Consider the following 20,356-nt stretch of genomic DNA (forward strand, 5'->3'; position numbering starts at 1 on the left):
GAAGAAAACTTTTTAAGTTGCAAAAAATTAATGAAAGTCACTTTATCTTCAAGTTATTAACATCTCATCTTGTTTGAGTTGTAGCAGTTTATGAAGTGGCTTGTAGTGAACTCAGTGATTGCATCTGAAAGGATTCAGTATTGTCTTGGACTGACTGGCATTGTTATTTTGGAACTGGAACCTTAAATTACATAAGCAGGGAAATAATCTTAATATATATTGACAAATTTCCACTTAATACTGCTATTGTACAACTTGTCTGAACGCTAAAGTGCCTTGAAGTGCTATAATGCAGTTTGATCAATATTAATGAAAGATTTAGGTTTAGGAAACCTCTGAGAAAGCATGAGTAAGGAAGTAAGTAACAGTTAAGTCTTTTATAGCACAGTGAATAGAAATTGCTCTTTATTTGGATGTTGAGCTATTGTGGCTGATTATAAAATGTTGAGAAACATTTGTATAAAACAAACCAGCATCTAAATGCTAAGGGAATTTTAACTCTTCAGTTAGTTTCAGTTGGCACGTACTTCAAAACTGAAGTTATTCCTCTGTATTTAACTGTAAAAAAACAGCTTCATAAATATGTGACTCTGTGAATTAACTTTTTTATTGTCAAACTGTGAGCACAATCATCATTACTATTTATTTTTAATGCAGGTCATCACGAATTCAAGTTGAACTTCCCGAGCTTGAACTTGAAGATGGTGACAGGATTTACCCTTTTTCTATACAGTTTCCAGAAGGACAAGATATAATTCTTTCATCAAATGGCACAAATATGGAACTAAATTGTCATATCAGCTTCAGATCATCAAAGCCAATTTCATCTTTAGGGACCATATTCTTCACTGATGAAGAAGAAAACAGGTAATATATGCAATACAAATTCATCTGGGGGCATGGTCCAAACTGTCAAAGAAAGATGTGAGACATAGGACTTGTAATGAGAACTGGTTAGATGAAGGAATACAAGAATAATTCTGTAAAAAAAAAAAACAAAAAAATATGACAATGACACTTAGAAATATGTTCCTTTTTTCAACTAGTTTACAATTCCAAAACACAAAATTCAGATCTGGTCTCTAAGGTAACATTTATCTATATGGCAACTAGTATTGTCTGCCCCTAGTAAGTGGAAGCAGATCTGTTATTATTGTTCTACATAAATATAAACATTTTTCAGGATTTGTCTATTTAGTTCATCTCTTCCCTTGGTGTGATGAATAGATGTATGCATGAGCAGTAAAAAATAGATACTGTTGTGATTAAAAGCTATTCCTTCAGTTGCTATTTTCACTCAGGCAACTATTTTGAGGATTAAATATCTCACTCTAAAGTTTACACCATGATTTTTCCGAAGCATAAAACTAAATTATTTTGATGCAAGTGTTATGGACATTTTAGTTACTATTGCTCACGTTCGACTATTTTTTAAAAAATACATTTTTCTGTATAGATCATCAGCCACAAATCTCTTCATTTTTACTCGTTTTAGTTATTTGTAAGATTTCATCATTGTGTAGGATACAACTCATAAATGTGTGCTAAAGCTTGTATTAATTATGAAAAAAGGTAATTTAGGCATATGATGAGATCTGAAATATAGCTGCTGATCAGGCATAATATTTGGTTTTAATAAGGGTTTTTATATGATGCACTAGCAGCTTCTCAAATCTTGCTGTAGAAAAATAAAACTTTCAATAAACGTTTTTCTATATTTGCCATTAAAATGAAATAAAAGATACCACTCTCAATTTAAAGGCAAACTTAAAGTCTTTCTGCAAAAAATATACCAAATAAAAGTTATCAAAGTAATAAAAGGCATCCATGCTTGTGAAGGTGAAAAAAATCATGTTTGGGAATGGCAAATCATCTTTAAATTGTTGCTGTGTTTTAAAATATAAAAGTAGGTAGGTGGGTTTTTTTTAAACAGTACTGACAACACTGGTTTTCCAATATGTATGTGATTTCCTGTCAGCGAATTGCATAGGCTGTAAGAGCAGATGATATAAAATATGAACACAAATGGATGAAATAACACACCATCCGAATCAAACGGATTCTGTGTGTGCTATTAGTCAACATGATAATATTATTCATATTGGCTTTTGGAAGAAATTATTTTTTTATCATAACCAGAAAAAACAACTTCCCTTCAATTGGAGAAGTCAAAGTAAGATTTTCTAATCCAGAACATATAGTTATTATTCTAGTAAAATCTATAATATGCCCAGGTGTCGGTTTCTTTACTACTGTTAATATTGCACTGTTCATTGATACTCCACTCCATAATAACTGGTAGTTGCAATTTTTGCTACCTGCATATCCGCCCTCATTCTTTTCCCTGCTCCAGTGTCATGGGAGATGTATGGAATGTGTTTGAACCTCAAATCTGACTAAAACAATTATATAAGCATTTGAGCAGTTTGTTTCAAACTGTGTGACTAATGAATTTAAACTGCTTTGTTAATTTAAGATGGATTTTGGGGCCTTCTCAACCTTTAGTAATAGAATAATGAAACCAAGACATAACCGGTATAAAAGGTAACTGATCTTGAACAGGTTCCTGGTTTCTTTAATAAGCCATGAAATCTCACAGCGTCAGTTGCTGAAGACATACTAACTTTTCAAGTATTTTCCCTTTATATTATCATTTTCAAAGCAACAAAGTTATATTTTAAAATTATTTGAACTGAAACTTTAAACTTCGCTATTTTATGTTCGGTGTTCCAGGGTGGAAAAAAATACGTGAGTTAAAAATTAACTCCTATCTCGGTAAAATATAGTGTGTTTTTAACTATTTGAATTGAAGCCTACTTCGACTCTGTACTATTTTTTTTATTTTTTTTTTAAATCCAGGCCTAAAATTTCAGGATTGATTTGCATATTCTGTTCACGCAAATCATAATGATTTTCCTGTAAATCAGAGTGAGCATTGGGTAGAAGATGGATACTGTTGAATTTGACTACTTTACAGAAAACATTGACAAGGCAATCATGTTTTAAAGAAAAATAACTTTACATGTATCTGTAAGAGAAAACTGAGGAGATACATATTTGTCCTTTAGCAAGTAATTTACTGTGTGCATGGATTACATTAAATGGATCATAAGTGCATTAATATTAATTTAATGACTACCTTGAATGAGAATTTGCAGTTAATTTCTAATATTACTTTTAATCTCTGTTCTCCCTTTTTGCTTCTTTGACTCCAAAACAGATTAAATGACATTACATTGCACAGGGCTGATATGAATAAAGAAGTTAAAGGTAGCAAAATCCAAGAAAGTCTTGACCAAGTATTTAAGAAACGGAAAAACTATTCAGTTATGAAACTTATTTCCTTCAACTTGAAAAACTAAATTAAAAAAACCCTCAGAGTGTGGTGATTTAACACCTGTGCACAGCTAAGCACAACCATGTCATGCTCTCACTCCCCATCCTCAAAAGGACAGGGAGAAAGTAAGATGGAAAAAATACTTGTGAGTTGAGATAAGGGCAGGGAGTTCACTCAACTATTGCCATCATGAGCAAAACAGACTCAGCATAATGTAATTTATTAACTACTAAAAACAGACCATATCAATGTGAACCACCTTTCCACCATTCACCCTCTTCTATGTCTTCCCCCCCCCTCCCCCAAGCAGTGCAGAAAAACGGGGAATGGGGGTTGTGGTCAGCCCCTGACGCTTCATGTCCACCGCTCCTTCATGCTAACTCCCTGCCCCTACTCCAAAGGCAGCAGCTCTTCAAGCACTGCTCCCACACGGCTCCGTACCACGGGGTCCATCCATCCCCCAGGAGCAAACTGCTCCAGCACGGGTCCCCCACGGGCGGGCGGCAGCTCCCCCCAGACCCCCTGCTCCTGCGGGGGCTCCTCTCCACGGGCTGCAGCTCCGGCCCGGAGCCTGCTCCTGCGGGGGCTCTCCATGGGCCGCAGCCTCCTCCAGGCCACATCCACCTGCTCCACGTGGACTCCTCCACGGGGGGGCTGCAGCGTGGAGATCTGCTCCGTGTGGGACCCATGGGCTGCAGGGGGACAGCCTGCTCCACCAGGGGCCTCTCCCTGCACAGGCCGCAGGGGAACTGCTGCTGCCTGCCTGGAGCACCTCCTGCTGCACTCACCTTGGGGGCTGCAGGGCTGCTTCTCTCACATGTTCCCACTCCTCTCTCCCAGCTGCTCTAGCAAAGCATTTTTTTTTCCCCCTTTCTTAAATCTGCTGTCCCAGAGGCACAAACAGCTCTGGTCAGGGGCGGGTCTCTTTTAGAGCTGGCTGGAGCTGGCTCTTATCCTTATTTGGGGCAGCTGCTGGGCTCTTCCCTGCTTTTTCCAAAACCTTCCTACATAAGCCCAATACAATGAGAACATATCGTGTTTTTATATTTGTCCTCCAATTGTGATTACATCTTTTAATTTGCTGAGCAAATAAATAGTTCAGCAGGAAAGAAATTTCTCTGCCATCCTGATTTGAAATGACATTTAACTTAAGTAAAAAAGATAAATAGTAAACAACATGCACATCATGTGTCATATAAATCAAAGAAATGGTGGTCTGGACAGCAAAATACCCCCAAACACCTATGTGGTGAATAGATGAGTTGCTGTGACCATTGGTGACACAAATGTGCCGAGGTCTGTGACTTCTGTGTTCTACACTTCTCAGTTTTCTTTCCTTCTTTCACAGTGGATCTGGGGAAACTCATGCTATTTCTGATTTTGTTTGTGGTTGGAAGCTCAGGAAGACAAGATATCAGTGATCTTAGCATCTGATAATAACATAATGAAGCAGACACAATTGCTACAAGGTAGCTATTAAGAGTTGGTTCCAGTTGTTTTGGTAGTCCATGAGATCTCGGTGTCTCATGGAAGGAAATGTTATGTTGCCTTCTTGTGCTAGGAAATGTGCCTAAACTTTAGCAAGTTAGCAGTCTCCTTAATACCCTCATAAATATCTACTGCAATTTTAATTCATTTTTTCTTCAGAGACAGAGTTCATTAATTTCATGAAAATCTTTTCTAAATCTTGAACTTTCAGTTTGAGGACACATACATGCTCTATAATAAATAAATTTTGTTGTGGAATATACTGTCTTTCACCATTTCAGCATTTGCAGCCTCATCCATGTACTCTCTTACTGAACCAGGAGAGGAGAAAAGAAGTGGTCTGGATATCTTTTATTTCTGTCTTTTCTTCTTGTGTTGAAATATTTTGATTGCCATGACTAAATAGAAAAATATCACCTTTGTATTTTGTTTTGAACAGATTCTCCCTTCAGGTTGCTGCAACAGCAGAGAATTGCCTTCTTACTTTATACCCATATTTGGCATTTCACCTCTCTGATCAACAAGTTACTTTGATAAGCAGTAAGTAGTCTGCATTCTAACTCTTCAGATTATATTATGCCTAGTAGTATTAGGAAAAGATAAATTGATAATCAGGTGTTTTGGCCTTCAAAGAATTACACAAGAAATAAAGTTATTAAATTATTGGATTGATTTTTGATAGGGTAATTTAACAGAATTGTGACCTTGGGATAGCTACGGTAAATAGGAGTATTGGCTTTTGTGTTTTTAAACTATTAAAAAAAATGTTTCATGTTATACTTGTGAATAATCCTGTATTTTAATATTTATTTACCTATATGTAACAAAATGAAAGTGTAGTTGTAGCACATCTGTATTAGCTTATCTAATCATTATCAGTAGTATAATCAGTGGAAATATACCATATGTTAACATATGTTATCTAACTTTTTAGAGAATTTTGGTTGGTGCTGTAGTGGTCAGTATTTCTTAAGGCTGTGCACTGCTATATCTCCTATGCCAGTAGTAGTTATGCTAGTATTTCTGGTTTATAACCAGAGGTTCCTTTTGCCAGATCTTCTAGATCAGTATAACACCAACAGCAATCAAAGTTGTCAAAAGAAATAGTATTTATTGTTCAGACCCTAACAGTGCTGATTACACAGAATGACACCATGAATGTTTTTGAAACATTGCAGTGTATAAAGGCCAGTTAGTCATCCAGCGCGTCCTTTTAGTTTCACTTTGTGATTTTTTGAGCTTTTCATTAGACCTTCTTTAATGGATAAATGTAAAAGTCAGAGATTCTAGAGTTTCTAGAGAGTTGCATGAATCATGAAGAAACTCCTAGGAGACAACACTTTTTTTTTTTTTTTTTTTTTGCAACTTCCCAAGTAGCTCACTCCAAACACTCCTCCAGTTGACAAGATCTTTTTCCTCAGTGTTTAACTTCATATTGTTCTTCCTTCATGACCTTTTTCTATTCATTGACCAGTTTCAGCACTCTTCCTCCCAGTTCTACATCAGAAGAGTTGAACTGTACCTAGAAATATGAATTTGGATAATGTAAATTAAATGTAGATTTTTTTAAATGCAAAGAGGCATATGTGAGTTTTACAATTTCTGTATATGTCCTGACAGAACTGATGGGTCGCTAAAGCATACTTTTGAGTCTAGCTCGTAACTTATGGGGTGTTGAGTCTGAAAGAGTCTGATAACTCTATACCAAGACTTGCTACTTAAAGAGCTGTGATCAAAAATCCCTTAAGAATATTTGTTTCATGACTTAGAATTCTTGAATTAGCACTGCTTTGATAGGCGATTTTTGGCAAGTATGCAGACCCGTCCTGTACAAGATACAGTTAATGGAAAGAAGATGTAGGGTTTTTTTTTGTTTGTTTGTTTTTTTGTCCCCAGTGTAATAACCAGTATGATATTTTCATAACGAGTCAAGTAAGAGCTGTTACTTGATTTAATTTGATTTAATTGAAATAACTAAAAGTATAAAAGCAGGTATCTGTTTATAAACCATTAGAGCACTGACAGTAAGGTATGTTTTACTCAACTGCAGCTTGTAATCTTGCTTTATAGATAGTAAAGACTACAGTAGTGGAGAAGTTGTTCTGCATCCACGTTACACTCCACAATCACTTCCCCATAGTACTTCCTCAAGTTCCTTTGGTGCAATCACTGAATCAACCTATGAATATTCCCAGTCAGGTATAGTATATCTGTTTACTTTAAAAACTTTGAGCTCTTGCAAATAGTTTTTGGCTTACTACTTTAAAGAGATGTGTTTCACATTTGTAACCTTTGCTTTAAATGCTTGTGTGTGTGTAATTGAGGAATACTGGAGAGGCTGTTCTTTCCAGTGACACCATGGGAAACCTGGCCTAAAGTATTTTAGCAGAAAAGACACTCCTGTCTTTTAGCAGATTAAGTGGAAGGGAAATCAGCCAAACTACTTAAAAACAAACAATCAAACAAAGAATAAAATGGTCCCATTTGCAATAAAATGTCTGTGGAGGAACTGGCAGAAAAGTAACTACTGAACAGACCTAAGGGGATTAGTTGCTAAGAAGGGCATTGTTTCTGTAGTCATGAACTAACTAACCACAGAGAAGTCAGGCTAGATTTCAACATGTTTACTGTATTTATGAAGTACTGTATAAAAACAACCATTGTCAGTGGGACTCAGTTAAAGTGCTGCTCTATGTGAATTAAGCCTAATAGATCTTCTGTAAGGTTTCAGGTGACTAATATCTGAGGCTGTTGACATCTCTCTTTTTTTCAGCTGCTAGTTTTCTTACTTAGGAACAGCTGAAGTTACTGCTGCTGTTTCATTACTGTTAGGATTCCACATTTGCAGATCTGAAGATGTTTGTGTGATCATTCTCTATGGTATTAACAAGACAATTAGTTTAGTTAAACAGACTAAACAATAGGTCTTTAACAACATGGTTCACTTTCAGTGGAATGATGTAAAACAAGTTCAAAAGAACAACTCAGTTTCAGATCTAAAAAGGCAATAACCTCTGGCAAAGGTGGCAGTGACAAGATAAGAAAGTAGCCTCATCAGCCAGCCGAACTGCACAGTAACAGATCTATCTGCATCTTATTAAGGACAAGAGTCTCCTCTTTTGCTTGTGTTGCACTATATTATTTTTTTTCTCCTTAAATCCTAACAAATAATTTCTTCACTGTGCAAGGCATTAAATAGTTTTATTTTTGCATCATTTAATGAAACAATAAACCTGAACAGTTGATTGATAAAATGCAGATAAAACTACAAATATTGTTTCCATATCTGAAGACGTATCTTGTCTAAGCTATTTGTCCTATGAAAAGAGTTGTATTGTTATATTTTATGCAATAACGCTGTTGTACAAAAACCTAGTAGTAGTAAGAATATGTAATCTAAGTTTTGACCAGGTCAAGATTTAGGAGGGAGAAGGCCTAGTAAGGGAGAAAAGTCCAAAGACTTAAGGGAAGTTACTTACTTCCTTTACTTAAGGGAATAGGCTTACTTATACTGATACAACACCTGATAAATTGTTTGAACACAACTCAGTTACTGAGTCATGCTATGTGATTGGGGTGAGGAATTATCATTCTCTAGCTGGTAAAGCGATAGCTACTGGAACTGCACGAAAGGCTGTTTTTTTTTTCTGCGTGATTTTTTCTTTCAGATTACTGTTTATGATTTTGTAAAACTTGTCTGATTTTTTTTTTTTGTTTGGGTAAAAAATTTCACTTTTGGTGAGACTAGATTCCAAAAATAGAATTTATTCCATTCCCAAGACATGTACATGTCACATTGTTTACTGCTGAAATAAATTGGTCATTCATTATTGACAATTTTTGTTTTCTGAGAACAGTTTTTTTAATGATGTTTTTGTATTAGACCAAAATAGGGAAATAAGGAGTCTCTTTCTTTCTTTTTTACTTCTTTCTTACTTTTCCCCCCTCTGTGTCATTCAGAGTTCGATAGTACCCTTGAAAGTGATGAACAGACAAGTGAAGAGAGTGAAGCTGATAGTCCAAGTGATGGGAGAGAAAATAAATCTGAATTATCATTTTTTCCTGATGAGGACAAAGAAGAGTACATCTTCTTTCAGAAAGCTCTAACCGCTGTTCAGAATTGGTTCACTCTGTTTGGCTGGCCTAAGGGACCAAATCCTATTTCAATACCATATTCACTAAGACGGTAATTCATATTTTCTTTGAACTAACTTGTGTCTGCCTAATAAAATGTTAATATATATAGCAAGGTGATTTGGATATGAACAGAGGAACATAGTGACACACAGTTTTATATTAAAATCATAGCATCTATGCACTGTTTATATGAAAATGTCATTTTGGTTATTTTTCATTTTCTAAAATATCATTCCAGATACTGTGCTCTGATATATTACAATGCAGTGATATATCATATCTGCATATATAAATATACGGTTAAAACTAGATGTCACTCCTTTAACTGAAATCTGTTTTTCTCCCAAAATGAGCACAGGTATATCAATTGCCCCTCCTTTCATGGCATAAATAAGTTTTAGACAATATGTCTTTTTCCCCACATAATCTGAAGATCAAGAAACAGATGGGGAAGCAAATTTAATAATCAGCAGTCTTGCAAATACCCTAGAAATATATCAGTTTTGGTGGCATCACTTAGCTGATCTTGTCTAGTTTGGTACTAAATAATGAAAAAGCCAATCTTCTGGGACACGTATAGGCATTTATCAGTATGATAGAAATCAAAGTTATAGTTGGCAGAAAGCAATGATAAACGTAGATTTATTTAAGAAATGTTTGATATATACTTATTAAACATTCCATTCTTATAAAAATGTTACATTCTTATAAAAATACTGTAGAAAGAAAAAGGCGCTATACTTTTCAGCCTTCTTACCTGATGTTTTTGCTTCTTGCTTTATTAAATTTATCATTATCAGTGATGCAATAATTAAATCTTAGCTTGTTTTGTTCGTTTAAGAGTAATATCGTAAGCTTTTTGTCTCTTAGTGATGTCTGTAAAGACCAGAGGAGTTCTTCTCAAGAAAATGTTTTTAAACAAAACCTTGGCAAAGATACTAAGACTGTTTACGACATGTTATTCCACCTGAGTGGACAGTTGTTACCCGGCATTACATTGAGCCGGTCACTGCCCCTTGATCCTGTTGAACAAATTTTACAGCTCCATTGGCAGCATTCTACGTTCCTTGCTTTCCTTAAGTAAGTACATGTGTGATGAAATCTTTCTTTCTTTTTTCCCCCTTTTAATTAGCATAGTTCAAAATTCCAACTAAAGACTAGGCTTAGGGCCTCTTTTATAGTGCATCTTTTGTGATATAAGACTTTTCTATTATAATTTTTTATTTTTTTACTAAGGTATTCTCTGCAGCTTCCACTAATCAAGGTGTCCTTTGGTAGGGTTATATTCAACACAGGGATTCCACAGGAACTCTCTTCCCACTGTTATGAAAGAAAACAACTACTAACCTAATCTCTTAGACTGAGTAGATAGTTGGATCAGGTTTGTTATGAATGATTTTACCATTCCACTGATGCTCGTTGCCCTGTAATCACTGGCTTTAGCAATACATTTTGTAAACTTAGTAATATATTTGTCTTTCATATTAACAATATGCCAAGAAATGGAAGCACTACTCCTACTGCTGAATAGATTTAGCTACTAGCAATCTTAACTGATAGTCTTATTTCGTAACATAAAATGGAACAACCTTCAAAGATGGCGCAAATCAAAAAAGGTTAATAAACTCCTTTTTTATCCTTCTTGTCTGTTGCTGTGAAACAGAAGACAATTAACTTTAGAGAAATTCTAATGTCACAAGTTCCTTACAGATCATTAGAAGACCTGAAACACAGCATCTCTGCGTCTTTTCAGCATCCTCGGTAGTGTTCAAGAGGCTGTCCTTCTGTTTAAGAACTATTTACTTACTGTCCTAAATACAAGTTTTCATTTGAAAATAATGGACCATGATGTAGTCATATCTGAACTCATAATGAGATCAATGCACACTGTTTCTTATGTAACAGAAAGATCAGTAGTTGCAATGATATACCAGCAGATACAACAAGCATTTTTCTCATGCTTCAGGTCTGAAAGCAGAATAATGCTCAATGTAGCACCTTAAACAAGCATCTCCTCTGTGATATCTATCAACAGAACTACACAAGAGTGCTAAATTACAACTTTTTAAAACTTCACTTAAACAGAAAACCATACTGTTTATCTACTGTTATCCCAAACACATCTGTCTGTTCTGTTCTAGAATTGTACTTTCAATAATTCTATCTTCCTGGGAATGCTGAGTCGCCTCATTAGATCCCATAAGCTTACCCAATGCACTGAATCAGAAAGCCTGATGGAAGACTCTAAAAAGAGCTGCGCACAGCTTGTTAAATTTAAATATCTTTTTTTTTTTTTAAAAAAAAGAAAAGCTGGCTCAATCTTCACATTGATAGCGGTGTGACTGCTATCTATAGCAGAGCAACCAAGTGAACAGAAAGTAAAAAATTTTGGCCTTCGAGATTAAGTGTTTACAACATTAACAGGGAAGGGGAAACAAAGGTATTCTCTGGATCCAAAACAACATTGGACCTTTATCTGAAACTTTCAGCCATGTCATTCATTTTAAAAATAAGTCAGAATAGCACTCTTCTGTGCATCATTGATATATCATGGTAGATAATTTGGAGGAACCATTGCAGCAATGGTAGAACAGCATCTTTGGCTTTCTTCAGTAAGGAGAACAATGCATACAGATTCCTGTTTTCACAGTTTCAACATCCATTCTGATACTAAATAAAAGAATTGATGGATACATCCCACCACATTGAATCTTAAAGGCTAGAGTCATTAGGCAATGGACTGCTAAGAATGTCGTGGCATCATATTATTAATGCCACCCTGTTGATTATTCTTCTGAAGGAATGTCACGTCTATCCAGAGAACAGGGCATGGAGTATGTGGAAATATGAATGGTCCTCTAAGTAGATTTAAGAGTTTTTCTTGTTTATTTAATCAGTATATTGTTGTTTTTCTGAGGTCAAAGGGATAAAAAACTTTAGTTCCATCTCAAGAAAGAACCTTTTGATTGCCACTGCCTTAGGTCTAATGACAAGCTAATATCCCTAGGAGAGTAGTCAAGAGCAACTTCAAGTCTTACTTCCTCTTCTGAACCCTATTACCCGTGTTAACAATTCCAAGTTTCATTAATCCTTTTAATTAGCAGGTTGATTGCTTCTGCTCAGTTCCTATCAAGAGTGACAGAAGTGTGTAACTACTACTCAAGGCTGGAGCTGATGTGCCTCTCAGCCCTAACTATGGGATTTTATAGCCCTAACTCAAATTAACACAGACTTTGATTTTGGTCTTTTAGTACCAGTCTAGCTGATCTACCTAGTCTTCTGTCTAGCTTCAAGTGTCATTGCACCTTAGAGAGAGAGAGAAAGAACGTCTCTTTATCTTATTTATCTCAAGTTTGTTTATTGTGAAATGCAAACAAATATTTATTCATAACATTGGGAATTAGCAACACAAGTGGAAATATTTTTCCAAGGAAATTAGTACAACCTTACATTAAAGTTGTACCAGAAAGGTCTTCTATACATCTTATTTTGTTTATATGATAGCAGCCTTTGGCAAGGACTCAGTCAGATAGCCGTCGTTTTGCATATCTTATGCCTCAAGTTAGAATCATAGAATATCCCGAGTTGCAAGGGACCCATAAGGATCATCAAGTCCAACTCCTGGCACCACACAGGTCTACCCAAAAATTCAGGCCATGTGACTAAGTGCACAGTCCAAACGCTTCTTAAACTCCGACAGGCTTGGTGCTGTGATTACATTCCGGGGAGCCTGTTTCAGTGCGCAGCAAACCCCTCAGTGAAGAACCTCTTCCTGATGTCCAGCCTAAACCTCCCCTGCCTCAGCTTGACACCATTCCCGCGGGTTCTGTCACTGGTCACTAAAGAGAATAGATCGGCACCTTCCCCTCCACTCCCCCTCGTGAGGAAGCTGTAGACCGCGATGAGGTCTCCCCTCAGCCTCCTCTTTTCCAGGCTGAACAGGCCAAGTGACCTCAGCCGCTCCTCATACGTCTTCCCCTCTAGGCCCTTCATCATCTTAGTAGCCCTCCTCTAGACGCTCTCCAACAGTTGCACGTCCTTAGTTATCTCTAAGTTATCCGTACCAGAGTTGGTCTGTTCAGCAGCTTCCATCAAAATATTCTTTCACAGATGTTTCCTTAAAGAATTTTCATGGGATACTTTTGGAGCATTCCTAGATAGGTTCAACATTTTCTCCTCATGGAGCCTGATGGCTCTTGTGTCCAATCTTCCCACTGAGATTTCGTAGGGAACCCAGTATTTAAATTTAGTATTGAAACTAATTCTCTTCTATTCTTATGCAGAAGACCTTGCTGTGTTTCTCAGTTAGAACAAAGAATTGGATATGCAAATAGCTCTCTATGAGACCAGGCACCTCAATGCTGGACTATGCTGTGCTTCAACAAAGGCTAGAAGTTTTATCTTTAGGATGGTTCAGCAGTACACTTTAGTGTAAAACTTCTCTTACTTTGAACTTCATGTATTAATCTGTACATAAACAAACATGATATATGAATCAAGTGGTATAAAAGTATATAGCTTATTACTCTTGATCAAAAGCATGCATGATGTTAATTGCCTATTTGAAAATTACGAGTTTTGGTGTGGGTCAGTCCCAACCACTTTTGCTAAGCATAACAGCAACTGTAAAGAAGTGCTGAAGTGTTTTTAATGCAGTTTCTGGGGCAATTTGGAAAGCTATTTAATAGCCAGATTTTAACAAAAGCCTTCAGTCTTACTGAATTTTGTCCATTAACTCACTGACATATTCAGAGCAAAACTGGAGCAGTAGACAGTCGGTCAAGGCTGAGTCGAGCACCTCAGTACGCAGATACATCAATGGCTGATGACTGATGTGGTCTGATGTTTGGAAATGAAGACATAATCAGTAACAGTCCTAGCAAAACTACATAGGTCAAGAACCAGTTTCAGCTGGACTCCTGTTCTTGTATATATTTGATGCTAGATGATTAAATTTGTGCTCAGTATATGCTTAGCATTATTCTGTCAGTTTCTGCCTGTTCTAGTTTGTGTGAGTCCTATCAGGTTTTGTTATTTTTTGTGCTTATGGATAGTATTCTTCTACCTGTGCATTTTAGGATTACCTAGGATACTTTCATTTCTTCACAGGTTATTATTTAAGAGTGCTTTTAGATCCCAGTGAAAAAATGTCTGACATTTGGACTGCTGGCAGAACTGTATAATAATACAGTGCACAAATGTAATGATGGTAGGACATACAGAGTCAGCCTAGAGATGAGTAATTCATGTCATCTGCTATCCCTACATGTTCATTGTGATTTGCAGAAAGTGCAGCATTCCCTCCTTCCTGTAAAGCCCAGGAGAGCAATCAAAGAATAGAAACATACAGTCTTCAGCTTTCTTCCTGCTAACTACTACTTTCTGGTCAGCGTGGTTCAAATGAAGTGTGATTCATCTTTCAAGTTTTTCAGTTACTGAATGAGGAGGATGTCATTAACTGTTCTAAGCAACATTCCAAGTATCGGTTGCATTTCTCTTGCTATCAGAAGGCTTCCTTGGTATTTTACCATTACAGTTAAGGAAAAGTTTGGTTATTTTACAGTACAAGTAGAATTAACTCATTTGTTGCAAGCTGTGTGTCTTGAGGAACATCTTAACAACGTGAAAATGCTGATCTTTGAGAACTGGCATCATTTTAAATATCCACTTTATCCTTATATTATCCTATTATGAGGAAGGTTTCTTTGTAAGACAGTGTTCTTCAGTAACAAAATCTGGCCAATTATGAGAACATTCAGTTAGATAGAACCCATGTTGACTATGATCATGGCATATCCCCAGTTCAAAGAGACCCACAAGGATCATTGAGTCCAACTGCTGGCTCCACACAGGACCGCCCAGAAATCAGACCATGTGTCTGAGAGTGTTGTCCAAATGCTTCTTGAACTCTGGAATGCTTGGTGTCGTGACCACTTCTCTGGGGAGTCCGTTCCTGTGCCTGACCACCGTCTTGGTGAAGAATCTTTTCCTAATAACCAAACTGGCAGCAGCTGCCAGAAGCAGCTGCATGGCATGCTGATATATAACATTGGTATATAGCTTTTTTGGGGATGAAAATCATAGATTGCATCTATTCCCATATATCTACCAACTAAAAACTTTGAAAGGAAGATAGAACATCTTAAAAGATGAATATTGCATAGCTTCTTTCTTTTATCATTTGGAAAGATTTGAAGCTTTAAAGGGATTTCAGAGAACAGAGCTTGTGATTTAATTGAAAATGGGAATTTCAGACATGGTGAATTTAGAACCAGACTAATACTTGATGCTATTTTGGGTCCTTGATTAAAATATTTCTGTTTTTAAAAAAAACATACTGGATAATTTTATGAAATATGAAATTTTATCTGAGATGATAATGTCACTATGTACAATATGGAGACAAAAATGTACTCCTACCAGCACAATATAATTCTGTGGGATGAGAAATAAACTGTCATGTTTCTAATTTCAGTCTGAGATGTATGACTTTTAATGCACAAAGCAAATTGAATTTGGACTGCATGGTACAAGAGAAGTATGATTATTTCATTTGAATGAGGGACTAGTTAAATAACAAGAAATGCTTGTGTGATTATTTTTCACATTAGCTGTGTTAAAAACACGGAGAGAGCAATGTAAGTCTAGATACACTAAAAGAGTTCTTCTGACATAAAAGTCAGGAAACTTTTGTGCTGTCCTGAGAAAAATAAATCTAATAATTTTTCACTACTTTCCTCTCCAGTAACGTTTGCTTAAACTGCATCATTTGAAATAAAGAATAGTCTTTCTTCGACTGATAGTTAGCTTTATTTTTTTAGTATCAGGCCATTGCGATTCCCTTTTTTTACTGCAGTTACTTTTCTATTGTGTTTATTAGTCACTTGAAAGTAGATGATAGGTCAGTTTGACAATTAACAAAGTTTTGAAATACCTTTGCTTATACCCATAAGACTTCCAGTATCAGATCTACAGAGAGATATGAGCATCATCAAGTTTTAATTCTACTAATGTTATGTAACAATGGTTCTTTGGCTTTAACATGGGTATTATATGTTTTGAGTTTTTGTGCTGCAATTAATTCTTTATGGAGGAGCAGTTCTCCTAAAGAAACCACCCTGCCTATAAAAAGAGTTATCTTGCCTCCCCATTAACTTTTCCTTTTTTACGATCTTAGAAGCCAAGGAGCATGTCTTCCTCATGTTATGCCAGAATTCCTGCTTGAACCTGATTATTATAAGAAGTGGATTAAAGTGCAAACTCTGTTGAAGGTAGTTTTTTGTTTGTTTGTTTTTTAAACAGAGACCACATGTTTAGTGTTAATCCTTCAAAGCCTAATGCAAATTCTCTGTGGACCTTGAGTAGTCCTACTGTGGTGACTCTTTGGATTCTATAAATCAAAGCACACACATAAGATTGAACAGAACTTTAAGCTGCTGCATTTACACCCTTCCCCAGGTTTTCTCTTCCATTTCGTCTAATACCTCTGATACCTGTTATTAATTTTGAACAGTCTAATTTTTTTTTCAGAATGGAATTAATTTTACTGCTTCCCATCCATTTTATATATATAAAAACACAACATAGTTTTGATTCTCTGTCCTGATTGCTTCTTTAAATTCCTGTTGATTCTGTACTGACCTTCTCATTCTTGAGATGGTGTTGAATTATGAATGATTCCAGTGCTGATCACTATTACATTATAGAAAGCATCTCACTCATTTATGCCGTTGATTGATTATTGTCCTCTTGTGAATTTCCTATCCAAGTTGTTGAAATTAATATTGAAAATAACTGCTATCTTTCCTTTACCTGGAGGCCCACATGACTGAGTTGAAACAAGGAGATGAGAAAAACTCAGATGTGTTTAGCAACGAACACCTATTCATTCTGGAGGACAGCGTATTTGAGACAATTAGCAAACGAGCTTGGACAGATGTGCTACTGCAAGTATACAAGGTAAATTGTAGGCACATTTGCTACGTACATTCTGAAGAACTAATGACAAAAAACTGTTTTGAAAAACTGTTTTGTTTACTATACTCAAGTTAATTTTCAAAAAGATCTTTAAAACTAAATATTTCTCAAATATTTTATATTTCTGTAGCAGCCTATCTGGTATTAGTTTAAATAAGAACACTTCAGTTTTCTTCGTTCTGAAACTAGCAGTGAGTTAATGTGTTTCAGTTACGAAATACTGTCAGAGAAATCTGCATTTTACAGGATTAAATGTTATAGAATTTTCTATTACAAAAAGAAAACTATGCCATACTTTTTTGTAATCCTGCTTAGAAAACCGTTCCACTGGAAATACTTAGTTGACTAGACATATGCAGCCATTGTGTTATCTTATATTAGACTGGAATTTTTAAATAGATAAGCATTTTTGTAATACTGTCTAAGTAATTTTGTAATTCTAAGACATGAATTTGGTCAATATGGACCTCTGAAATAGTATTTAATTTTATTTTTGCTGATGTTAGATAAATATTTTGGATATTTGAGTTTTCCAAACTACTCCTGGTGTGCTTACAGATGATCAGTAATGTTTGTACATTTGAAAATAAGTATTTACACATTTCTATGCAAAGGGACAGAAAATAAATGAAAAATATAAATATTATATGGGCTCTTCAGAAAGAAATGGGTATACTAGAGTGACTTCCATGAAGAGTTCCAAAGATGATAAAGTTTTGTGCATCTGTGTTACAAGGAGAGTTTGAGAGAGCTGGGACTGTCCAGCCAGGAGGTGAGAAAGGTCCAGGGGGGATCTCATCAGTGTGTGTAAATATCTGTAGAGAGAGCGTAATGAAGGCAGAGACAGACTGCCTTCATTATGCGAGAACTAGTGCAGTAAGGGAAGTTTTGCAGTGCAGTAATTGAAGTCCATGGAGTAGGGTGGTTCCCAGTAGATCTGTCATCTCTCTGACCATAGGTGTATACAGAACATGACAGAGGACATGGCTGCTGGGGATAAGAAAGTAGTTCAGGTTTAGATAAGCTTAAACCTTTTGTGAAGTCATATTCTTTGTCATTCTAGTTTCCTTTTTCCTGCATGAGAAACATGTTTCAGTTACTCATTCATTATTCCCTCATCTTTCTGTCACATGACGGTACATTTTTACAGACTTGTAACATCATATTTGTCTTCTCTGCCCTTCTAATGTCTTAGAAATTGTACTTCTCTGCTTTACTTGTTTAGCCATACCACATAAGGCCAAACATAACGTGATATTCAATTCGACATAGTAAAGAAGAAACAGAAATCTTAACATTACTTTATATTGAATCTAGTCACTTGACATTCAATGCCCTGTTCTCTCTTTCATACCTTTTTGTTCAAACCCATTTTTGACAAGGACAGCTGTGACTGTTGCTGAACAGGGTTTATTTATTTATTTTATTCATTTTGTAAAGAAAGCATCTGAACAATAAAGAAAAACAGGATATGAACTGTCAAGACAGCAAGATTGTTTCATATAAAAATATTTATTGGGGCTAGTTTTTAAATATTCTGAAGTTAAAAAATGCTTCATATCTTAAAAGGATTTTCATTAAAATGAAAATAGAGACAAGTTTTTTTTTGTGACTATGATAGCTTGATTTCAAGAAAGATAAGATGAAACAGAATCCTTTCTTACACAAACAGCACACAACAATTTAAAGAAAATGTTAAAAGAATTCATCTATTCACCAGGGATGTTTTCTTATCCAATTTTATTTTGGAAATAAAATGCTGTTCTTAGAAATGCTTGATAGTATTCTTTATCAGACAGAATGTCATCCATACTGCTTTCAGGTCCATACCTGATGCATTATGGTTCACTTTCCTGTTATGGAAACTTCAGGTGCTGTAGAAGTTCCAGATGAAAAAGCATATACATAACTCCAGCTTATCAAGTTTGTTCTGAAAAAAAAAAAAAAAAAAAAAAAAGGTAGAGTCTGTGGAGAATAAAAGGGGAACTTCATAAACCATAAGGGTGTACTTCAAGCTTTCTTTTTGAGAAAGGCCTAAAATATTGCTGGTATTCTAAAAATCTTGAAACTCTAGGATAATGGAAACATGTACTGACAATAAAAGCAGTATTTTAGCCTATGGGTCAAGGCAGATTTTCAAGAAACACAATTTATCTTTAGATTTACTGAGCATGTGGTAATGAGGATCCTTTTTATAGTTAAAAGTAGTAGCATTTCCTAACTTTATCTCTGAAAATTTTTATAGATATGGTGTACTATATGCTAATGCCCTGTTCCCTCAACAGTATCTAAATAGTAATGTAGATATGAACATCTTGAATTAGGATGGATTTGAATTTTCTTGGTAAAAGACAGTAAAAGAATGTTTGATGGGTAAACAACATTGCACATTTTCTCCTAAATGTAGTTGCCATTACTCTTTCCTGTTTTCATTCTCTTGATAGAATGTCAGGTTATTCTGATGAAGGAACATTGCAATAAATTAACCTGCAAGGACAATGCCTTTTGAGAAAGGCATGAAACCATGTTTATTTACTTGCTTTTTTGTTGTTGTTGCTTTCTTCAGATTTGTATCTGAGGTTGATGATGTAAAAGTTTGAGATGTCTTTCTCTCTTAAGATATTCCTATGCAACTCAATAAAGCGTCAAGGACAGAAATCAAAATAGTTCTAAAGAAACTAAAATTAAGTTAGTTGAGCTATGTCTGCATGGCACAAGATTATGCTGAGTTGAAATGCTTCAAGGTGATTCCATTTTCTTTTTATTGTAGTTCAACATGGATGCTACAATTTGGTCTCATGCATGTTAGTAGTTAGCTAGGTTTTATATATTACTATGTCACAAAATGTCTTCTTCAGAAAAAGTTGAAAGCAATGATGAGAGTCCTTTATGTTGACTGGAAAGAAGGAAATCCAAATATAAATGTGGGAGCTGTTAAGTCACATGGCTGTAACTGTGTCATACTTAATGCAAGAGGATTCCTCTCCATCTGCAGCAAATGGAGGGATGAAAAAGTTCTAACACCTTGCTTCAAGAAATTGATGCTTTCTCTAATGTATCTTTTACAAGCTGTCGTCAGAAACTAGTAGGAAGAGAAACAATTATAAAAAGGGTGCAAGCTGTTACCATTCTGAGTAGCTGAAAGGAAACCATGGAGCTGATGCAGTGTAGTTAGCACTTATGCAAAACGGACAGGGTTCTTGATGCTTTTAGTCACTGGTCAAAGGGTTCAGGCCTGATTGATGAAGTTGGTTGGAACCAAAACAGTTGTATTCCTTCTCTTTCTGAAAACCAAGTTCTTTGATCCTCCTTCAAATATCTTTTTCTACAACATCATTTCAATTTGAAAAAAAAAATCAAATTGAAAAAAAAAATCAGTTATTGAGTATTGTATAGATTTTTTAATTTTAACTTACT

At 35.6% G+C, this 20,356-nt stretch overlaps 1 protein-coding gene across 1 annotated transcript in view; it reads left to right on the forward strand.

Annotated features, from left to right (window-relative positions):
- The window catches only part of CFAP47 (cilia and flagella associated protein 47), a 308,902-nt gene that overhangs the window by 59,856 nt on the left and 228,690 nt on the right, over positions 1-20,356 (forward strand). The window contains 7 exon segments of the mRNA XM_050712219.1: positions 658-867; positions 5,265-5,365; positions 6,896-7,037; positions 8,796-9,011; positions 9,833-10,042; positions 16,140-16,233; positions 16,781-16,921. Coding sequence (XP_050568176.1) covers positions 658-867; positions 5,265-5,365; positions 6,896-7,037; positions 8,796-9,011; positions 9,833-10,042; positions 16,140-16,233; positions 16,781-16,921 — 1,114 coding nt within the window.

This window comes from Cygnus atratus, chromosome 1, assembly GCF_013377495.2.
Source record: "Cygnus atratus isolate AKBS03 ecotype Queensland, Australia chromosome 1, CAtr_DNAZoo_HiC_assembly, whole genome shotgun sequence".
NCBI lineage: Eukaryota > Metazoa > Chordata > Aves > Anseriformes > Anatidae > Cygnus > Cygnus atratus.